General features: G+C 38.9%; 1 protein-coding gene and 2 non-coding genes across 3 annotated transcripts in view; all 3 read right to left on the minus strand.

The window, feature by feature from the left end:
- Window positions 1–5,512: 5,512 nt before the first annotated feature.
- On the minus strand, window positions 5,513–5,584 carry TRNAQ-UUG (transfer RNA glutamine (anticodon UUG)). The gene has a single exon. It is a non-coding gene; the product is annotated as a tRNA-Gln (tRNA).
- Window positions 5,585–5,839: 255 nt separating this feature from the next.
- Window positions 5,840–22,681, minus strand: part of LOC141628158 (putative protein kinase At2g41970) — a 32,272-nt gene continuing 15,430 nt past the window's right edge. Inside the window, exons 2-6 of the mRNA XM_074441336.1 lie at window positions 7,455–7,585; window positions 7,016–7,292; window positions 6,335–6,467; window positions 6,157–6,243; window positions 5,840–6,065 (exon numbers count right to left, since the gene is read on the minus strand). Coding sequence (XP_074297437.1) covers window positions 5,967–6,065; window positions 6,157–6,243; window positions 6,335–6,467; window positions 7,016–7,292; window positions 7,455–7,585 — 727 coding nt within the window. The 3' untranslated portion in view covers window positions 5,840–5,966. The remainder of the gene's footprint in view (window positions 6,066–6,156; window positions 6,244–6,334; window positions 6,468–7,015; window positions 7,293–7,454; window positions 7,586–22,681) is intronic.
- Window positions 12,003–12,074, minus strand: TRNAQ-UUG (transfer RNA glutamine (anticodon UUG)). The gene has a single exon. It is a non-coding gene; the product is annotated as a tRNA-Gln (tRNA).

A 22,681-nucleotide genomic window follows, 5' to 3' on the forward strand; every position in this document is an offset into this window, starting at 1 on the left:
ACTGTATAAATTCATATAATAATAAGGTCATTAACAATATATACAAAAAAGTAAATAAATAACTGAGACGGCGGAATAGATTAAAAATTTGGGAAGGCGAATTAATAGACCGGTTGGGCGGGTTAGGTCTCGGGTCGGGTCAAATACGGGTAGGGTTGAATACGAGTAGGTTCATTCGGTCACGGGTCGGATAAGGGTTAGAATACGGGTCAAGATATAATTTATGCCTTATTTAACGATTTTTTAAATTAATAAAAAATATTTTTAAAAAATGTAAAACATACTTAAAATTAATATTTTAATCATATTCAATGTTTACATTAATTATATTGACATAATTATTAAAAATAAAGGTTTTTTAATTATTATTATTTTATTATTAATTATTATTATAAAAGTTATATAAAATTGACATTTTAATTGTGTTTGTAATTTTAAGCAATAAAAATAATTAATTTTGCAAATTTAATATATAAATATTAATATTTTAATAAAAAATTTCATTTACCTCTTACCCAACAACCCAACTGGTCGACCTGTTCGGGTCGGATCTCGACCCTGCCTAAAATAACGGGTCATTTCGGGATTGAGTCAAACGGGTTGCCGGGTCGAAATTTTCGGGTCTGGATTTGACAGGTCTACGAATTACTCCTTCCGTCCCTGTCAATTGTCGTCCTTTGGTTTTGGCACAAAGATCAAGGAAAGAGGAGAGGGTCAATTACTAACTCACAAGTGGACTAAATTGAGTATGAATAATCAAATTGCTCCTAAAATTCATTTTTGAAATAGAAATGACAACAAATGAATGAGACACCCTAAAATGGAAAAGGACAACAAATGACCTGGACAGAGGGAGTATTATTGTAATTTTTGTTGATGTCAAATGAGGCACATGACCAGTATAATCTATGGGAATTAAGGGAGAAGCATTCGAACCCGTAACGTATTATTACAATGTCCCTATCATAAGCAATGAGCTAACATCTCTTCGGTAATTAGTATTGTAAATACGGAACTTGGAAAAGTTGAAAATTTTAATTTTTTTCATTTAGCAAAAGCTTTGTTGAAATTTTCTATTTTAATGGTTCCCGATAACGTCATCTCATTTTTTCAAGTTTCAATCATTGTTTAACTCGCCACGCTTCATCATTTTGTACACAGCCTCACAGCTATTATAGTTTTTGTCACTATATTACTATAAAGTAGACCTGACAGAATCAATCCAACCCAAAACGTTCCTAATAATTACAATTTACCTCTGTACAATTAACAAATTAGGATAAGGAAGAAATGGAAAGTCGTAAATTCTGAATTTATTGGGACACCATCAACGTCTTCTCTTTTTGGGAATTTAATTAGTAAAATGAAGAGACAAATAGCAAAATTTGAAGTAATGTTTATTTTTGTTGGGAAATAAAATCCTATTAATGAGTCTTTATTAAGCAACTTTTGGTGTAGCAACATAAATAAATAATATCTTCAACTGATCCGCCGGAGTACTATATATACGTACTGTATACATGCTGTTATTATCAACACTAGATTTAATGCCCGTGCAATGCACGGGCCAACTTGTAATATGCATATTAAAGATTCAACTTTGAAAATTTAAAAAATCAATAATATTGGGCGTACGGAGGGTCTTCTATATGACACCCATAGCTTAACTTGGAAAAAAAACAATCCGTAAGTCGTAATTTTATCTTGTACGTTCTTTATTGACAGTTGCAGTTATAATTAATTCTAGAAGTGTGTATATAAATTGTAATTTTACAAAAACTCTATACTCTTAGGCAACTTGTATACAAAGCAATTGTACACCGTATAGTAGAACAGTAGAACTAATGAGATAAAACTAATAGCTTAGCTTAATTTTTTTAATATTCACTTTTAACTAATGAGATAAAACTAATTAGCTTAGCTTAATTTTTTTAATATTCACTTTTAATCTAAAAATTCATGTAGTTTCCATTCTACATGTTTGTTGCACATTTAAATTGCAAAAATAAAAAGCTAAAAACAAATATTGTTTTTTGTAATTTCAAAGAATATAGCATTACTCTTTACTTTTATTATTATATGTCTCATATCGTATGGTAGAAATTGTAGGAGAGACCGTCTCTCTTAAAAATTTGTGAATTAGCAATACAATTACCATTACTTTAAATTTTAGTTATTCTAAAACTCAACGCTAAGCGAGTTGGTGCTTTCAAGTGTTCAAAGAAGTATACTTTAGTGAGTTTGAGCTAAAATAGAAAAATTCATTTGGAATTATAATAGAGTAAGGCCCATGTATAATGATGGCATGCATGCATGTTGTTTTCTTTTTGTAGGCTTGTACCTTTGTTAGACTTCAATACTCCCGTCTCCCGAATAGAATTGGGTTGTTACATATATTTCATACTCTCTCCAATTTCATATTTTCTCCTCATTGTTTGTGGGCACGAGTATTAGGGAGAGGAATAAAATAGGAGTAAAAGAGTTGGGTAGTATTTGATGATAGGAGAGAGGGGAATAAAATAAGAGTAGAAATTTCCAAAATAAGAAAGGGGAAAAAAACCCGAAAAAACCTGAATAATTCGTTTTAGAAAATAAGGAAGAAAATATTGAATATGAAAGAGTATTAGACATGAAGTTTATCTCGCAAAACAATGGTTGATTGTGTTCTAACAATAGGTCTCACTGCTTGTGACGGGTCAAGTATCACTTATATTGGTAGATAAGGGAAAAAGTAAAATGCATAAGGAATTACGAATAACTTGTCTTTATCCTCTCATATGGGTTTTATTTGACCCGTCACAAGCTTGTGAAGGATGTCGGCCGTCACAAATGAAAATTTGGGCTAACAAAAATTGTATTTCCATGTACTACAATTATTAGCACATACATTATTGATACGAAACTTATACAACGAAATCGATAAACGTGTTGTTAATAAGAAAATAGGTAGGTAATTAAGATGACTATCTATTGATTAGCAAATCTCGTATGTTTGAGTACCCTTTGCGCAGTGGTATTAAAGTAGTCGTCATGGATTACCATTGTTACCCGCAAAATCATCTTTCATGTAACTTGCATCTTGGAAAACCACTTGTAATCTGTTATCAATAGAAATAAAATAAACAACTCCATAAGATACAATATGTATCACAGTAAAGAAAAATTACATAATTATTTTTGAATTTATTACCTTATTAAGACTCATCGTGTACAATGTATCCCTTACATCCTGCAATCAAACAAAATACTAAGCAATCGATTAGCCCTCAAATCTAAAGCTAACAATGCAACCACATACGTAATTAATAAGGATTAAACGATACGTGATGATGACTATTTATATAAACAGGCAAGGTTTTTATGAGAGATTAACGTGCCTACATGTAGTTCTTATGATGACTAATTAATTAAAGCATTTGGATTTACCACCGTAACATCCATCAAATCTTATACAACTTTAGATTTAAGCACCCATTTTACCAAATACATTAAACATATTGTTAATTTTAAGAACATCCATTAAGAAAACTATACAAATTACCTTATGGGGTAGTCAATCTTCTGCAACACCATGATACCTACAAATGAATAAAAATATGCTGTCAAAACCGAACATCAATCAAAATTATGACATCGCTACGTACCTAAAAGGCTAAAATAACTAAACAATATATCCACAAAGTAAAAGACATGAAAAAAAATTGAGCAGCAGTAGAGAATGAAAGAGACATCATAATTTGTTTGTTTTAACCCACTATATATACAAATAGGTATCTAGTAGTTCATATGATTTCAAATTCCAATAAAACTAATATACCACTTGGAAAGAAACACTAACAGGTTGTAAGGATTGATCGTGGGCATATTAGTAGTATGTGCATGGGATTGTAACTCCTTTCACGCGGCAGATATTTGAGATAAAAAAAAAATTCACATTTAGATAATAATTCAATGGAAGCGTTTCGTAAAGGTTGGACTCTCTGTAATCGCTCGAAAAAAGCTTCCTTTATTAATATAGATAGATAGATGTAACCAAAGTTGTACATAAATACATAATACTTAAAAATGGCCATCCCTTATTATTTCACCTTTCCGAACCCTAATGATTCCGAAAAACCATTCATCGTTATTAACTTGTCAAATTGTATGAAACTAACACCTTCAAATTACGGACGGTGGCGATTTCAAATCTCAAATTTTCTCATTGGCTATGGTCTCATTCAATTTGTAGATGGGTCACTTCCGGCTCCATCGAAAACAGACCCCGCCTATATCACATGGAAAAGACAAGACAGCCTTATTCTTGGTGCCCTCATTGATACTATTTCAAAAGATGTAGTCCTAGTAGGTGATTCCTCAAACATGGTTAATATTGTCAGTGCAAATTCCTCCAAACAATTATGGGATCTTCTTGCCAAAGAATATTCCCTTCGAGATATAATTCAAACGTTTCGTCTTTCAAAAAAGGGGTTTCTTAACGTGTGTTTTAAGGGCACACATTAATAACCCATTTATGGTAATTTTAACAACATATTCAAATGAGATACTCAATTATATTATCATTTTTACCTTATTTAATGAGAATATATTGTTAATCTTGCCATATATGGATTATTAACATGTGCCCTTAGAGCACACATTAGGAAAACCCTTCAAAAAAATATGTGTATCTAAGTAAGGAATTAAGAATTATGGAATAATTATGCACTTGATGATGTATTTTTTCTATAATTTATAAGTTGGTGTTATTTTCTATTTCGTTGAATTACAAATGTGTAATCTTCGTTAAATTTTCTCATTAACTTCGTCTCCTTTCCAAGCTTCAATCTTTGTTTAACTTGTTATACACTTCTTTTTATTTTGTACACGACCTCGCGGCTACTATAGTTTTTGTCACTATAAACCAATGCAACCCAAACCGTACCTATACAGTGGTGAAGTGAGAGGGGGCTAATAGAGTAGCATGGAGGTTTCTTATAATATTAACCTTTTGCCTCCTTTAAATTTTTCACCCCCGCTAACTTCAAATCGTATCCAATTAATACAATTAGAATAAACCCAAATATACAAATATCTAACAACCCTTACAATTTCATAGAAAGTCATTAGTCAAATTACAGTTAGAAACATCGCAAATTAATTAATGCATTCAAAGATAAGTTTTGATTTTTTTATTTTTTTTGAGAAAAGTTCTGATTTTTATGGGACAACGTATTTCTCATCTTTGTGAATTGAATTAGTATAATGAAGAGACAAAAAAGGAAAATATGAAGTAAATGTGTAGGTTTAATTTGTTGGGAGAGAAAATTCCATTAATGAGGCTTTATAGAGCAACTTTTTGAGTATGAAAAAAATCCCTTCAGTTTAGGTCTTGTTCATATCCGGAGTACTATCTCTATATGCGTAATTGCGTATAGATAGTATTGTGTATATTTGCTGTTATTATCAACGAGTAACCAAAGTCTTACATATTAGACAAAAAAGGATTCCCAGCAAAGCAAAATTTAAGTACAGGTCCTACCGGGAGTCGAACCCAGGTCGCTGGATTCAAAGTCCAGAGTGCTAACCACTACACCATAGAATCTATTTGACTTTTCTAATTGTTACACACAATAATATCGAATATACAATATATATCAATAACGATTTCCACACTCACCCTAACAGCCTCCAGTTAAAAAAACATGATGTAGCTTGAGATATGACATGAATTTTATCAAGTAACACTTCCTGTAAACAGAATCTTGATTGCATTCGATTATTGATGATAAATAGCGAATGAACGAGAATATAATGACATACGGAAATCTAAGAAGTCCGAAAATGAAAAGAAACTTACATTCAAAGCTAAAAAAAAGTTGATGCCTAAATCATCAATTTAAGAAGTCGGAAAATGAAAAGAAACCAATGTTAAAACTTTGAATAAGTATCTCCAAATCATCGCGCATCATGATCAATCCTTATGGTTAAACTTCAACAAGAGTCTCCAGAAGCCTGACCACAGTTGACATGTTAGGCCTCAAGTCAAGCTCGTCTTGAATACACAGCCCTGCCATTTCCGCCACCTGAAATCCCAAACAGCCATTGTAAAAATAAAAATTAATTGAAAAATGTCGAAATTTTTTTCAGAACAAATGTACTAACTAGCAGGAGAACCTTAGCCACTTGGTCTAGTGAAAAGTCGCGGTTAAGCTTGGGATCAATGATTTGCTCCACATTCTCAGCACATAAATAAGGGATTGCCTGTGATGAGATTGAGACGGAGTAAATTTGACAAAGATGAATGAAATGTTTACAAGACCATGCTTGATATTATGATAATAGGGAAACATACCCATGTAACAAGATCTTGTTGCTCTTCCGGCAATGTATCATCTACCGGCTTTCTTCCTGTTAGCATCACTAAAAGAACAACACCAAAACTGTACACATCACCTTTCTCAGTTATTTCCCCTGTCCTGGCACACCTGGTATCGGAAAGGAGATCAAATGATGTTTGTAAATCATATAGACGGAAATTGTGAATTTTTTTGGATAATAATGGGGTTATTTAGCAAACTAATTAGGAATTTAGGGTCTATTTCAAACTATTTTGATCCAATGGGTCCACATCATCAGTTTTATTTTATTTTATTTTCCAGTTTTTATGTGAAGCTGCTAATGTCCCTAACGGCTTGTATCCATACCATTTTGTAGTACCTACTACCTACTGCAAGTTTTAGAAAAATACCGAACATGTGAAGCAGCTAAGGTCATCGGCTTTCTTGCCCACCAAAAAAAATTGCAGTTTTTACTACAAAAATAGTAGGGATATAAACCGCTAGGGATTTTAGCAGGTTCACATAAAAACTGGAAAAAAAAAAAAAGTGATGACGTGGACCCATTGAACCAAAATAGTTTGAAATGAACCCAAAATCCCTAATTAATTTGCTAAATAACCCCATTATCCAAAAAAATCGAAAAATGTCTTGAATCGCCAACATGACATTGAATGTACTATAGTTAGAGGGCATACTCAGGGGCGTCATAGCCATACGATCCAGGTGCTCTATTTGAAATAGTACGAGCTGCATTATTGTCTGTCAACGTACTGGTCAAGTTGAAGTCACCAATTTTTGATATGAAATCATCAAACACAAGAACGTTGCTCGATCTAACATCACCGTGAACAATAGATGGTGTCACCTCCTCGTGGAGGTACTCGAGACCTTTGGCAGCACCATATGCAATTTTAGTCCTTTGAGCCCAAGTTAGAACAGGTCCTGGCTCTGCACCCTCTAGTCCTTTCCGTCCTATCCCAAGAAAACCGGAAATTAAGTGAAATAAATACAAATATTTCTTAAGAATATTTCCTACGGGCAGCTGAGACAGTCACAGTCGCGTGCCAAAGACAGTTTATTAGGTAAAAAAATTGGGTTTTTTCATTTGCAAGAGTCGGTGAATTAATGTAGTACCGTATAATACATCGTGCAAGGAACCGAGAGTAGCATACTGATAAACCAAGTATCTCTTATCTTCTTCCATACAGTAACCCAATAGTCCTGTTAAATGCTCATGGTTTAATGCAGATACCATTGACAATTGCAACATACATACATCCCAACAACAACAATTTAGGATACAAATACTGTTTTTCTCCACAATGTTTTGGAATCTCGTATTTTCGTCCCAATCATTTATTTATCTTGATTGAATTACTTTCCAAGATCAACTGTTTTTTAATTGAACATAGGTTCGCTAAAATTTTATATTTATTTCCCCAAGTTATTCGATTACAATGCTAACGCGCCAGTGAGTGGTACCACATTTTTATACCTTAATGGAACAATTTGGATGTGAGATATGTCAGTCCTACCCGATAACGTCATCCCATTTTCCAAGTCTTAATCTTTGTTTAGCCCACCTCACTTCATTTTGTACGTGGACCTCCTGCTAATATAGTTTTTGTGATTTTGTCCCCATTTCAGTACAAAGTAGACCGAGCAAACCAATCCAACCCAAATCGTACCTAAACATGACCCGAAACTCAACTGACCTAATTTAACTCGATCCAATTAACAAATTAATTAATGCATTCAACATTTCAACAATAAAGGACTTGACTTTTTTTTTTTTTGGGACAACGTACTTCTACTTTTTTTGGAAATTGAATTAGTAAAATGAAGAGACAAGTAGAAAATGTTTAGGTTTGTTGGGAGAGAAAATCTTATTAATGAGGCTTTATTGAGCAAATTTTGGTTTAGCAAAATAATCTCTACAGTTGATCCGGCCGAGTACTATATATACGGACTATTGCATACAAACTGTTACTATCAACAAGTAACCAAAATAGATTGTTGCTTACCCATTACCAAATGGACAATCCTTATGTCACCCTTCCGAATCCTGATGAACCCGAAAAACCATTCATCGTTGTTAACTTCTCAAATTGTATCAAACTAACACCTCAAAATTACGAGATTTGGAAATTTCAAATCTCCCATCTCCTTATTGGCTATGGCCTATTTCACTTTGTAGATGGGTCTCATCCGGCTCCATCGGAAACAGACCCCGCCTACATTACATGGACAGCCTCATTATTTGTGGCATCATCGGTACTCTTTCAGAAGATCATACTTGTATTTTTTACCGTGCAACTACCTCGAAAGGAGTATGGGATATTATTAACAAAGACTATTGGAGCCGCTATTCTGATTACTGATGTATCAAAGATAAGTGCATAGTAAGGAACTGAGGATTATGGAATTATGCACTTGCAGATTTATTTTTCCAATTAATTTATAAGTTGGTGTTATTTTCTATTTCGTTAAATTACAATGTCTAATTGTTGTCAGTTTTAATATTCTATTCTTCGAGTTACTCTATTACTTTATCCGTCTCCACCATTTGTTTACTTATTAATTCGGGCACCTATAATTTGTAATCTATGTTTAGCCACCTCACCCCACTGCTCTCGCTCCGACCCCGCGCCTGCTTGTAACTTCCCTTTGCAAATAGGAAAATGCCATTTGACTAAAAGTTATTGCTAGAGGCAGCAGACACGATCCGAAAACATTACACGAAATTAGCGGGTTAGGGTCAAGAGGTTGTGACCCATTTAAGTAATTGGGTTGACAAAATACGACACGAAACTTAAATGGGTTGGGTTAGGGTTGAGCTCTATTGACACGAGTACGACACGAATAACCTATTTATTTAAAAGTGTCGTAACATATTTAGGTTGAGTCAATAATTCAACAAAAGAACTTAAAAATAAACATTTTCATTCACCATTTTTGGGATTGTAGGGTTATAATATAAATCGTAGTTTATTTTATTAGTTTATTGGGTTAAACGGGTTAAATGAGTTAAAAATGACTTAGTTAAAGATAAATGGGTTAAACAAGTCGGGTTGAGTTATAGAAATATTAAATGGGCCGGGTTAGGGTTGTGACAAATGACCCGTTTATGTAATTTGGCCGGATTAGGGTTGGAGTAGTGATGACCCGTTTAAAGTTGACACGAACACGACACGATTTGATCTGTTTGTCAAGTCTAGGAGGTCAATTAGTAAATAACAAGTGAAACAAATTGATTGTAAATGATCAAATTGCTCATCAAATTCATTCCTAAAATAAAAAGGATAACAATTGATTGAGACACCTTAAAATAAAAAAAAGGACAACATCAAAGGAAGTATTTGTTGCATATTCTAATTCATACAACATATATCCATTCTTTAGACTTTTCATTTTAAGATCTCCCTAACCAAATTGTATATATACAATTGGAGTACATAATATAAAGAAAGATTCATGATTGTTGTTATTATAACAGAAGCAACGAAGAATAAATACAGAACAATAAAAGTCAAAACGCACAGATTTATGTAGTTTACTAACAGTATGTTAGCTACTGTTCACAAGGCATAAGGGATAGAGTTTTATTGATAACTGAGGAGTTTTCATATTACAGATTCAGACGGTATGATAAACATGACTGTTAGGTAGAGGCTGAGAGAGTTTATATAATATTCTCTAAAACGTAATACAGAATGACCTAATAAGGCCTAAAACATAATTGTTATGGATACCGTTTAAGTTTCGGGACTTTGCCCCCGAACTCCATCAGCGAGACCCCCGCATAGTCATTCAAAACGGCGACTAACAGAATCAAGGCACAAACCTATAGTTGTCAAACTTGAGTTAGTTGCCCACTGTTTAAATTCGTATAATAAGGTCACTAACAATAAAAAAAGTAAATAAATTAGTGAGACGGCGGAATAGATTAAAAGTTTGGGAAGACGAATTAGCATTGTAATTTTTTTTGGTGTTAAATGATGGCATGAAACGTAAGGCCACTATAGTAATATATGAGGAGGGAGAGGGATTCGAACTTGTGACCCATTAATATGATACCTCTATCTAAGCATGCAATAGACTAAAATCTCTTCGAAAAGTTGAAAATTTTACTAATTGTTTTCATTTAGCAAGCTTCTTTGAACGTTCCAAGATAATTTGTAACATTTAATATTTCACATTTTGCATAAATTTATCTCCGATCTTTTTAGGATAAGGACATTCTTTTTTTTTAAAGAACTTATTGATAAAAATTTATTGACTTTTTATGATTAGAAGTTGCGGCTAAAAAATATAGTATTAGTAAATATTTGTTAAAATTCATTGACTTTTTATAATAAAAATTTGTAGTTAAAAAATATGTTATATTAGTAAATATTTGTAAACTAACATCATTAATTTCCGGTAAAAAAACAAAAAAAAAATACTCATTTTATTACTTCTTACGATTTAAACTTTTATTTACGTCTCTAATCAAAATACATTAAGGAGAAACATGAAAAATAAGTGAATTGTTAATTTAAATTATATAAATAATACACTAAAAAGTACGGAGTAAAACTCTATAAATAACGTGCATATAGTGCACGAGATCTATTTTAGTAACTCTATAAATACCGCGCATTCATTGCGCGGGATATAAACTAGTTTTATAGAAAGTCATTAGTCAAATTATAGTCAGAAACATCGCAAATTAATTAATGCATTCAAAGATAAGTTTTGATTTTTTTTGAGAAAAGTTTTGATTTTTTTGGGACAACGTATTTCTCATTTTTGGGAATTGAATTAGTAAAATGAAGAGACAAAAAAGGAAAATATGTAGTACTCCGTAAATGTGTAGGTTTAATTTGTTGGGAGAGAAAATCCCATTAATGAGGCTTTATAGAGCAACTTTTTGAGTAACAAAATAATCTCTTCAGTTTAGGTCTTGTTTATTTCATGCTGCCAAAAAAAATAGGCCTGCCAAAAAATTTAGGTACCTGATCTCGCAAGCCTCCAATTAAGGAATAAGGACATCCCGAGTAGGTAAAGTGAAGCCAATCCAATCCCCCGGGAGCAAGCCGTTTCCTCTCCCGTCAACGAGTTTATGCCTGACTTGAAGCAACTAAGCGAGTCAACTTCGTAGGGGATCAAAGAAGAGTGGGGAACCTCTCGCTGGTTTTTGGAATTCCCTTTTCTCGATATGAGGACTTGACCACGAATAAAATAATAAGGCTACGTGGAATAGTTGGCTTTTTCTACGCTATCGTTTTACTCTAGCTAGCAATTTATGTTTCTAGTTTATAGCAAGACCTTTTTGCCCTTGTTGAGAATCGTATCTGTACTTAATGAGGAGAGATTGACTCGCATACCGCTACCCGTTCCCTCGGGAGAGGTATTCCAACCGGGGTTTCATCCCAGTAAGCTCTTAAGTTAAGGGGTCAACAAACGACTTCACTCGCTCCAACCTAGCTTTTTAGTCCTAGGGATAAGACGGCTAACGAAATAACACTAGAGGGAGCAAGTTCTAGCAGCGAAAAGCCGCCGTCATGCAAGAGTGTAGCCTTACTGTACGGGCAGGCAAAGAACAGATGTTCCACGCTCTCCGGTGCTGCTCCACACACACAACAAATATCATCATCGCAAATCTCCAACTTATGACAACAAAGCAAAAATTAAAAATTAAGGTCCTACCGGGAGTCGAACCCAGGTCGCTGGATTCAAAGTCCAGAGTGCTAACCACTACACCATAGAACCTTAATTTAGACATGTAGTCTTGTCCAGAGTGCTAACCACTACACCAAAGTTCAAAGTCCAGAGTGCTAACCACTACACCATAGAACCATAGAACCGATTTGACATTCCTAAATGATACACACAATAATATCGAATATACAATACTTCGCATTTATCAATATCGATTTCCATATCTAAGAAATATACTAACATTCACCCTAACAGCCTCCAGCTAAAACATAATGTAGACATGTAGTCTTGTTATCTCGCGACAAGAATTTCAAGGATTTAGTACTCAACTATGTCTACAATCTCGATATGCCGTTTTACACAAGATGACGATCCAGGATGATAAAAATGCTTTAGTACTCAACTATGTTAGCTGAGTAGCATTTGAATTTCAAGGATTAGAAAAAATATTGAACATAAACTAATAGCTTGAGATATGACATGAATTTTATAAAGTAACACTTTCTGTAAACAGAATCTTGATTGCATTCGATTATAGATGATAAATAGCGAATGAATATAATGACATACGGAAATCTAAGAAGTCGGAAAATGAAAAGAAACCAATGTTTAAACTTTTGAATTACAGTCTAATTACAACTACAACTTACATTCAAAGCTCAAAAATTGATGCCTAACATACAATAATAAGTATCACCAAATCATCGCGCATCATGATCAATCCTTATGGTTAAAAATCAACAAGTCTCGAGAAGCCTGACCACAGTTGACATGTTAGGCCTCGAGTCAATCTCGTCTTGAATACACAGCCCTGCCATTTCCGCCACCTGAAATCCCAAACAGCCATTGTAAAAATAAAAAATTACTGAAATATGTCGAATTTTTTTTAGAACAAATGTACTAACTAGCAGGAGAACCTTAGCCACTTGGTCTAGTGAAAAGTCGCGGTTAAGCTTGGGATCAATGATTTGCTCCACATTCTCAACACATAAATAAGGGATCGCCTGTGAGAGACAGACGGAGTAAATTTGACAAAGATGAATGAAATGTTTCCAATGTTAGAGAAGAGAAGAATAGGGTTTTGAATGTGTTGTATTGATTCAATGAGTACAATATTTATAGTATTTACATGTAGAAGAAATAGGAAAAACAATAATACAATTGCCTAAACTATATCCTAAATAATTACAGAAAAGATACTAGAAGTAACGACCAAGGAACATATATTCGGAAAATATATTCATATGTATTCTAATGATTAACACGCCCCCGCAAGATTGACGTCCCAGAGGACAGGCCAATCTTGGAGCATAGATCATTAAACCGGGACCTTGACAGAGGCTTCGTAAAGATATCAGCGAGTTGATCATTGCTTGCAATGTGTTGGACACGAAGCTTTTGAGACAGAATCCGTTCACGAACAAAATGGAAGGCAATAGCGACATGCTTCATACGAGAGTGGAAAACAGGGTTTGCCGAGTAGTGCGTAGCACTCAAGTTATCACAGTAAAGAACAGGAGAAGTGGACAGAGTGATGCCAATATCACGGAGAAGGGCATGGACCCATTCAAGATCAGCAGTCGAGTCAGCTATGGCTCGAAATTCAGCCTCCGTAGTAGAGCAAGCTATGGTGCGTTGTTTACGAGAAGACCAAGTAATGGGATTGCGACCAAGATAAATAATATAACCAGAAGTAGAGACATAATCATCCTTGTCACCGGCATAATCAGCGTCACAATAAGCATGAAGAAGAAGAGGGGAATTGCGATAAAGTTGTAAACCAACATTTAACGTACCATGTAAGTAACGAAGTAAGCGCTTAACAGCGAGCCAATGAATGTCAGTAGGGTTGGACATGAATTGAGCCAATTTATTTACCGTGAAGGAGATGTCGGGCCGAGTTAGAGCAAGATACTGGAGACTTCCAATAATTGCCCGATAATCTGAAGGATTGGGAATAGCAGTGCCATGATTACGAAGCAAGGGAGGATGATGGACCATAGGAGTAGGCAGTGGCTTGGATTCGTGCATTTTGTAACGTTCCAGAATGTCTAAAATATATTTTGATTGCGTGAGAAGAAGACCGGCAGCATTTGGTGTGACTTCAACACCCAAAAAATAAGACAGAGGACCTAAGTCCTTCAGTGAGAAGCGATCAGCAAGAGTAGTGATGAAGGATTGTAGACGAGCAGGCGATGGACTGGTAACTATTATATCATCAACATAAACTAGTAAATAAATAGGAGAAGAAGAATGATTAGAGACAAACAACGATGGATCCGCAGGGGATGTACGAAAACCAGAGGCAAGCAAGACCGTCTTGAGTTCAGTATACCAAGCTCTAGGGGCTTGCTTGAGACCGTATATGACCTTTTTAAGAAGACAGTGAGAAGACAGAGAGGAGCTATCAATGAAACCTGGTGGTTGCGCCATATACACTGTATCATTTAGAGAACCTTACAAAAAAGCGTTATTAACATCCAATTGCCGAATAGACCAAGAATTACCAACAGCTAGAGAAAGGAGAAGACGAACCGTGGTCGGTTTTACAACCGGACTGAAAGTTTCAGAGTAATCGATGCCCGGTCGTTGATTAAAACCTTTCGCAACGAGCCGAGCTTTGTACTTATGAATGGTGTTATCGGGATTGTATTTAATCCTAAACACCCATTTGCAACCAATTATATTCCGACCAGCTGCAGGGGGAACGAGAACCCACGTTTGATTGGCAGTGAGGGCATTAAATTCATCTTGCATAGCAGCCCGCCGAGAGAATGGACAGGGCTTGCTTTGCCGTGGAAGGAATGGAGTGTGTGGTGGAGAGGACGGCTGTTTTGGCATACCGCGGATTTGGTTTCCGTATATTGTTGGCAAGTCGAGTGGTGACAGTACGTGGTGGAGGAGGAGGGGGTGGTGGAGGAGGTGGAGATGGTGAGGCAGGGGAAGCAGAGGGTGTGGACAGAGGAGGGACAGTCGTGGGAGTAGAAGGAGAAGTTGCAGTTTTGTCAGGTGGGGTAGTAGTGTTGTTGGGCGTGGCAGTGGAGAGAGGTGAAGTGGGTGAATCAGAGGAGGGTTCAGAGGGTGTGGCAGGAGATGTGGGTTGCTGGGTAGTCGTGGGAGAAGGATGTGACAGTAAGGGGATCATGATGGTGCACCATTGAGTACTGGAGTAATCAGTAGTTGGAGCGGATTTGGTGAGTTCAGGGAAGGGATAGGTGTCCTCTACAAATTTGACATGACGGGATGTATAGAGACGGTTAGTAAGTGGATCAAGGCAATGATAAGCACTCTGAGAAGCAGAGTACCCCACGAAGAGACAAGGTTTAGAACGAGGGTCAAGTTTGTGAGACGTATATGGGCGAAGCCATGGATAGCATAAGCAGCCAAAGCTGCGTAGTTTCTCGTAATTAGGTACTTTTTGAAACAGTTTGAGATATGGAGAGGAGTTGGATAGTGATGGAGTAGGAAGGCGGTTAATGAGATATACCGTTGTAGAGAACGCGTGAGACCAGAAGTGAAGAGGAAGGTGAGCGTGGGATAGGAGAGCGAGGCCAGTTTCAACAATATGGCGATGACGACGCTCAGCATACCCGTTATGTTCCGGTGTATGAGGAGGAGAGGTGAGATGAGAGACACCATTGTCAGACAAGGAGGGTGAAAGTTTAATGTATTCACCTCCGTTGTCCGAAAAAACTTGTTTAATTTGACAATTGAAGAATTTTTCGACAAGAGCTTTAAAACGATGGAATACAGTGAAGGTATCGGACTTATTTTTGAGGGGATATAACCAAACATATTTTGTAAAGTGGTCCACGAAAATTACATAATACTTGTAATTATCATAGGAGAATATGGGGGAGGTCCAGACATCAGTAAAGATTAATTCGAGAGGAGCGGAAGTAAATAATGATGATTCGGAAAATGCTAGTTTATGACTTTTATTGATATCACAAGCATTACAATTAGAGTAATTAGAATGCGGAATTTTGAATGAAAAATTATTACGTAAGTAAGCTAGAACAGATTTAGACGGGTGTCCTAATTTGTGATGCCATGTGACGGAAGAAGTTGTGATGCCGAGATTGACTTGAGGAGAGGGTGGATGCCAGAGGTAGACGCCGTCTTCAAGATTGCCTTGAAGGAGCACTTGATTCGTTCGAAGGACCTTTATTAAGAAAGAAGAGGATGAGAATTCAATTATAGCATGATTATCTCGACAGAATTGAGAAACAGATAAGATTTTTCGAGAAATTCTAGGAACATGTAAAACATTGGTAAAGTGTAAAGGAGAGGAAGCAGTGTAAAGTGTAAAGGAACCAATGTTAGAGATAGGAAGAGAGGTATCGTCACCAATTATCACATCGTCTGAGCCATCATACGGTGTATGAAGAGATAGTGTAGCAATGTCATTGGTGATGTGATGACTAGCGCCGCTGTCAACAATCCAAGGGCGAGAGGAAGAAGGAGTGGAGGCAGCAGCAGTAAGAGCGTGGGGTTGAGCAGAGGTACGCGGAGCAGACTTAGGTGGGAACAGGTCAGGTAGTTGAACATTCGGAAAATCGCGTTTGAATTTGCGACAGATAGTGAGGTAGTGTCCAGTGAACTTGCAGTACTGACAGCGTCCTTTGAAGGGAGTTTGTGAGTCAGTGGAAGAAGAGGATGTGGGTGTTGGTAGCAGCGGAGGTTGAGGAGATGGTCTGGTGTAGGACCGGTTATAGGAGGAGCGGGTTTGGGTGTGTGCTGCAAGAGCAGTGGCAGGGAAGGCAGTAGTGGAGGGAGTTTGTTTTAAGGTGAGTTCGTGATTGATGAGTTTCTCGTGAAGAGAATCAAAGGAGATGGTAGTGTCACGATGACGGACAACATCAATGACGGATCGATAGGAATCATCAAGGCCACGAAGAATTTTGGATATGATGTCTTCGTTGTCCATGGGTTTACCGAGAGCTGCGAGTTTATCTGTATAGGATTTGATTTGTGTCATATAATCAGAGATGGTTAGGTTTCCTTTGGTAAGTGATTCAAGGGTGTATTTGACTTGAAGAATATGTCCCCGAGAAGGATTGGCATAGGTGTTGGCGAGAGTGAGCCAAGCATCACGAGAGGTGGTAGTGTTGGTGAGGAGGGAGGCTATGTTTGTGGGAAGTGTGCCAATAACAGCACCAAGAATGAGACGATCTTGGCGCTGCCAGTAGTGAAGGTCAGGGTTGGATTTTGTTGTCTTGGTGGTTTCGTCTGTGATTGTGGCAGGTGGAGCAGGATATGTTCCATCCACAAATTTCAGCAAGTCATAGCCAAAAAGAATGTTGGAAATTTGATTTTTCCAATTGAAATAGGTGAGAGGTGTAAGTTCCTTGCATTGAGAGAGATTAACATCAATGAAGGGAGTTTTTGGGTCAAGAAAATTAGGGATAAGGTTGCTGTGGGGAGCCATGAGGAAGAAGGTAAGAGGGACGGGTGAATGAGAGGCAGGGGCCGGAAAAAATTGATTGCAATTTGAGAGTCGGATCTTACAAGCTCGATACCATGTTAGAGAAGAGAAGAATAGGGTTTTGAATGTGTTGTATTGATTCAATGAGTACAATATTTATAGTATTTACATGTAGAAGAAATAGGAAAAACAATAATACAATTGCCTAAACTATATCCTAAATAATTACAGAAAAGATACTAGAAGTAACGACCAAGGAACATATATTCGGAAAATATATTCATATTTATTCTAATGATTAACATCCAAGACCATTCTTGATATTACGATAATAGGGAAACATACCCATGTAACAAGATCTTGTTGCTCTTCCGGCAATTTATCATCTACTGGCTTTCTTCCTGTCAACATCTCTAAAAGAACGACACTAAAACTGTACACGTCACCTTTCTCAGTTATTTCCCCGGTTGTGGCACACCTGGTATCGAAAAGGAGAAGATCAAATGATGTTTGTAAATCATATAGACGGAAAAATGATCTTGAATGTACTATAGTTAGAGGGCATACTCAGGGGCGTCATAGCTATAGGTCGGGATAGTTAGTATATGTAACTAACTATAACTACCACAAATTAAGGAAGTTTGTTAGAAGTAATTACAAAGTTGTTATACTCAATCTCATGTAACTACTATATATATACATCATGTACAAACAATTCAATACAAGTTTATGAAATATAATTCACAATATCAATCTCTCTCTCTCAATGATCTTCTCTATAGTTTAATATGGTATCAATCGCTTAGATTTATTTCGATCTTACACTTCCGCCATTAAAATCAAGCTTTTATTCTCCGATTCTTCATTTCTTTCTTTCACAAAATGCCTGAAAATCAAGAAAACATATCTCTATACTCTCCCTTCGATGATTCGTTGTTCCTTTCCCAAACTGATCAACCAAGCTTGGTCTTGTCCTCCTTCTTGTTCGATGGCACCGGTTTTCTTCAATGGCAACGAGAGTTTGTTGCTGCTCTCCTATCCAAGAACAAGAGTGGATTTCTCACTGGTGAATGTGCTTGTCCTGCTTCCTCTGATCGCAAGTACAATCAGTGGATTAGATGCGATGTTCTGGTGAAGAGATGGATTCTCAATTCTATGGTGCCACTCTTACGTGATAATTTGCAGTTTGCTGCATCATCCAGAACTTTGTGGATTGACATTGTTGAGCGATATGGTCAGCTCAACATTCTTGAAGTCTATGAGTTGAAGAAGGATCTTGGGAAAATTTCTCAGGAAAATATGTCTTTGGTTGAATACTATGGGAAGCTCAAGAATGTTTGGGAAAGTTTGGATCACATGGACCCTATTCCATCTTGCACCTGTGGAGCCATGAATCAGTGTTCCTGTCAATTGTTTAAGAGATTGGTTGAGAGGGAAACACATGCTAAGCTACTGCAGTTGTTGATGGGACTGAACTCAGGTTATGAACATGCACAGACCAACTTATTGTCTTTAGATCCATTGCCCCCAATCAATAAGGTCTAGGTATGTTACAAAAGATTGAAAGACAGAAGCATCTCAATGATCATGCTGCTGAAACTGTTGTAGAAACTGCAGCTTATGCTTCAAAGAAAAGGAGTTACAGCAAGACTGCTTCTGATTCTGATAATATTGAGCAAGGTCAAAGCCAAAATACAGCAAGTCAACATATTAACAGCCTAACCGACGCAGCCTGTCGGCCTGTCACTTGGGTCTCGGTCTCGGCAACTAGCCGGCCGAGAGGCATATCCGCGTACTCACATCCAGTCCCCTCGGCATGGAGTCAACCAGGCCAGCCGGCCTGCCATGGGTCCTTCGGCCGAGGGTAGAACAGTCTTTCCACCTGCTAGCCACTTGGCCACTTGGCCACTACGTGACAAAAGGTGAAAGTCTATAAATACTCCACTTCTCTCATTGAGAAAAGGATCCGAAATCTATCACAAATAAAACCTAAAATCACATAATCTGGTATAAACTCCCTTATCTCTCTACAACATACTTTGCCAAGTAACATACAACTTATCTCTCTAAGTTTACTGACTTGAGCGTCGGAGTGAGTACGCTCGGTACCAAGCCGAGCCCTCAGTTTGTTCATCTTTTACAGGAGAGAGCGAAAGGAAGAGACGTGCAACGACATCATTCAACAAGCTCACGTGGTAACAACACTGCTCCGAAATTACACCCGGAACAATTGGCGCCGTCTGTGGGGAGAAGATACTAAAAGCTAGTCACCTCCCTTACAAAAAAAAAAAAAACCCAAAACCCATTCAAAGAGCTAAAAAAGATGTCAAAACAGCCATAACTTGTGAGTGTAGAAACTGAATTCTACCAGGATGAAACGTTCCCCAATTCTGAGATCGGGCAGTCCCCCACCGGCCGAGTCACTGAGCCGGTGAAGTACGGGATGCCAAGAGAGCCAGAAACACCGCTGCCCACCGACCAAGTAACTGTCATGGGACATGTGGTTGATGCAGCCAAATTGAAGCTATTCCTGGACCTTATGGGTAGTACGCCGATTACCCCTGTCACCGCGACGGGGGCGGCAGCACACCCAAAGGTGACCAGGGCCCCTAAGGTGACTCCGAAGAACTTGTCCGGAACGATACAAGGAGCCGGGCAAGCTAGGACGCCGGCGGAGCTCGTGTTGCCAGTGGCAGACCAAAGTCCTTCCCCCCCTCGCGGGAGGATAGCGTCGCCGCGGCGACAACGAGGCCCGCCCCGAAAAAATGAAGAAAGAAGTCCGACTCACCAAAGTCGGACGATGAGAAGCCCTTCCCGACAGAGGGAGGCAAGCCGGACTAAAGGTGCGAGGAGCCGATCGCCGCGTGTCATTCGACACGTGGTCAGACAGCCCCTCAGTGCCTATGTCCTCGACGTCCCGGTGCCGACTAAACTGAAGCTGCCGCCCCTATCATACAAAGGGGATAGCGACCCAACCGACCATGCCGAGGCTTTCGAGTCGTACATGTCGGTGTGGGAGCAACCCGATGAGGTGTGGTGCCGAGTCTTCCCAACGACCCTGCATGTGATGTTACAGAGTTGGTACAAAGGGCTACCTAATGGCTCGATATACTGCTATGCCGACCTGAGAGACAACTTCATAGCCCAGTATGCTTGCAACAAGCGAAGGGTCGTGGAGACATCAGATCTCCTGACTATCCGACAGGGGGAGAACGAGTCCCTCCGGAGCTACGTCAAGAGATTCGACGCTAAGGTTCAGCAGATCCGAGAGCTGAACACTGAACTGGCGGCCTTCGCGCTGATGAAAGGCCTACCGAAAGGCGATTTCAAAAACGAGCTCATCAAGTGCGAAGACCTCAACCTGGACTCCGCCAGAAAGATGGCCGACCGAGCCATAAAGGTGGAGGACTATCACAAGACTTGGATAGGCCACAGTGAAGCTGGGCACCCAGAAAGGAGGAACCGCCGGGACAACGTAGATGAAGGACGCCGTGACATTAATAGGTCACGGCCAGAAAGATTCAATAGGAAACAAAACTCGGCGGGCGCCGGGGGGAGTTCGGGACCATACACCCCGAAGCGGTACAACAGTCTCACCCCCCTGGTCAAATCACCGGCCGAGGTCTTTGCCCTAAGCAAGAATGAAGGGCAGAAATGGGCAAGGCCCCCCAAGACAAGGGGGGACGGTGACCTTAGCCAGTTTTGCGACTACCACGGCCAGCCCGGCCATAAGACCGACAACTGTCGGCATCTGAAGAACGCCATCGAGGAGCTGATCCGAAAGGGGGCCCTCAGCAAGTATGTAGCTGGGGGCCGAGAAACGAGCTCCGACGGGGCGAACAAAAATCGCATTCCGAGAAATGGGAGTGATCCAGGTTGTCATCGGAGGAAACGAGAACGGTGGGTCAGCTAATGGGCACAAACGGCACCTAAATGAGCTTTATCAAGCCATCAACTTTGTGCCCACCACAGCGACCCCCGCTTCCACCGTCCCCGATATAACCATAGGAAGGAAGGACTACGAAGGAGTCGTTGCCCCACACAGCGACCCGCTGGTAGTCCACCTGGACAGAGCCAACCACTTGGTGAAGAGGTGCCTAATTGACACAGGCGCCTACACGAACATCATGTTCAGGGAATGCTTTCTCAATCTCGGTCTGAAGATTGAGGACTTGAGCCCCTGCACCAACCCGCTATACAGCTTCTCTGGGGCCGGCCTGGTACCCTTGGGGTCGATCAGACTGCCGGTGATGTTCGGCCAAGCCGATGCGGCTAAGAATGTCCTATCTGAGTTCGTGGCGATTGATGGTTCGTCCGCCTACAATGTTCTCATAGGCCGGGTCACTTTGAGCGAGTCCGATGTTGTGATGTCCATCCGGGCCCTGACATTAATGTATGTCTCGGACCGGGGGGAAGCACAAAAGCTCGTCTCAAAGGACGAGAGAGATGAAATCGTCAACATCCAAGTATCTGCCAGAGGGTGCAACATGCAATCCCTCAAAGTGGCGAAGAAATCAGAGAAAGGGAAGAGCTCATCCTTACAGCAGGAGGGCGACCCGATGAATACTAACATCGGCATGGTCGAAGGAGCCCAGACCGAAGAAGTGGAGATTGACCCAGAGTGCACCGTGACTATCGGTGCCGACCTGGAGCCAAAATTCAGAGCAGATCTCCTAGACCTGCTGAGGAAGAATAAAGATGTCTTCGCATACTCAGCAGCCGAGATGCCAGGCGTGAGCCGGGAGGTGATCGTTCACAAGCTGAACGTACTCTCCACCGCTCGCCCTGTCAAGCAGAAGATGAGGAACTCCTCAGCCGAGAAGGATGAAGCCATCAAAGCCAAAGTAGACAAACTATTAGAGGCGGGCTTTATCATGCCTTGTACTTACCCTGAATGGCTAGCAAATGTTGTAATGGTGAGGAAGTCATCAGGGGCGTGGAGGATGTGTGTTGATTTTACCAATCTTAATAAAGCGTGCCCTAAAGATTGCTATCCCTTGTCTCGAATAGATATCTTAATAGACGCAACGGCAGGCTACACTATGCTGAGCCTGCTAGACGCCTTCTCAGGGTACCATCAGGTATTCATGGCCGAAGAAGACATGCCTAAGTGCGCATTCATCACCATACACGGCACATACATGTATAAAATGATGCCGTTCGGTTTGAAAAACGCTGGCGCAACTTACACTAGGCTGGTGGACAAAGTGTTTCAAGATCAAAAAGGGCG

The sequence above is a fragment of the Silene latifolia genome, chromosome 2 (assembly GCF_048544455.1).
Source record: "Silene latifolia isolate original U9 population chromosome 2, ASM4854445v1, whole genome shotgun sequence".
In the NCBI taxonomy this organism is placed as follows: domain Eukaryota; kingdom Viridiplantae; phylum Streptophyta; class Magnoliopsida; order Caryophyllales; family Caryophyllaceae; genus Silene; species Silene latifolia.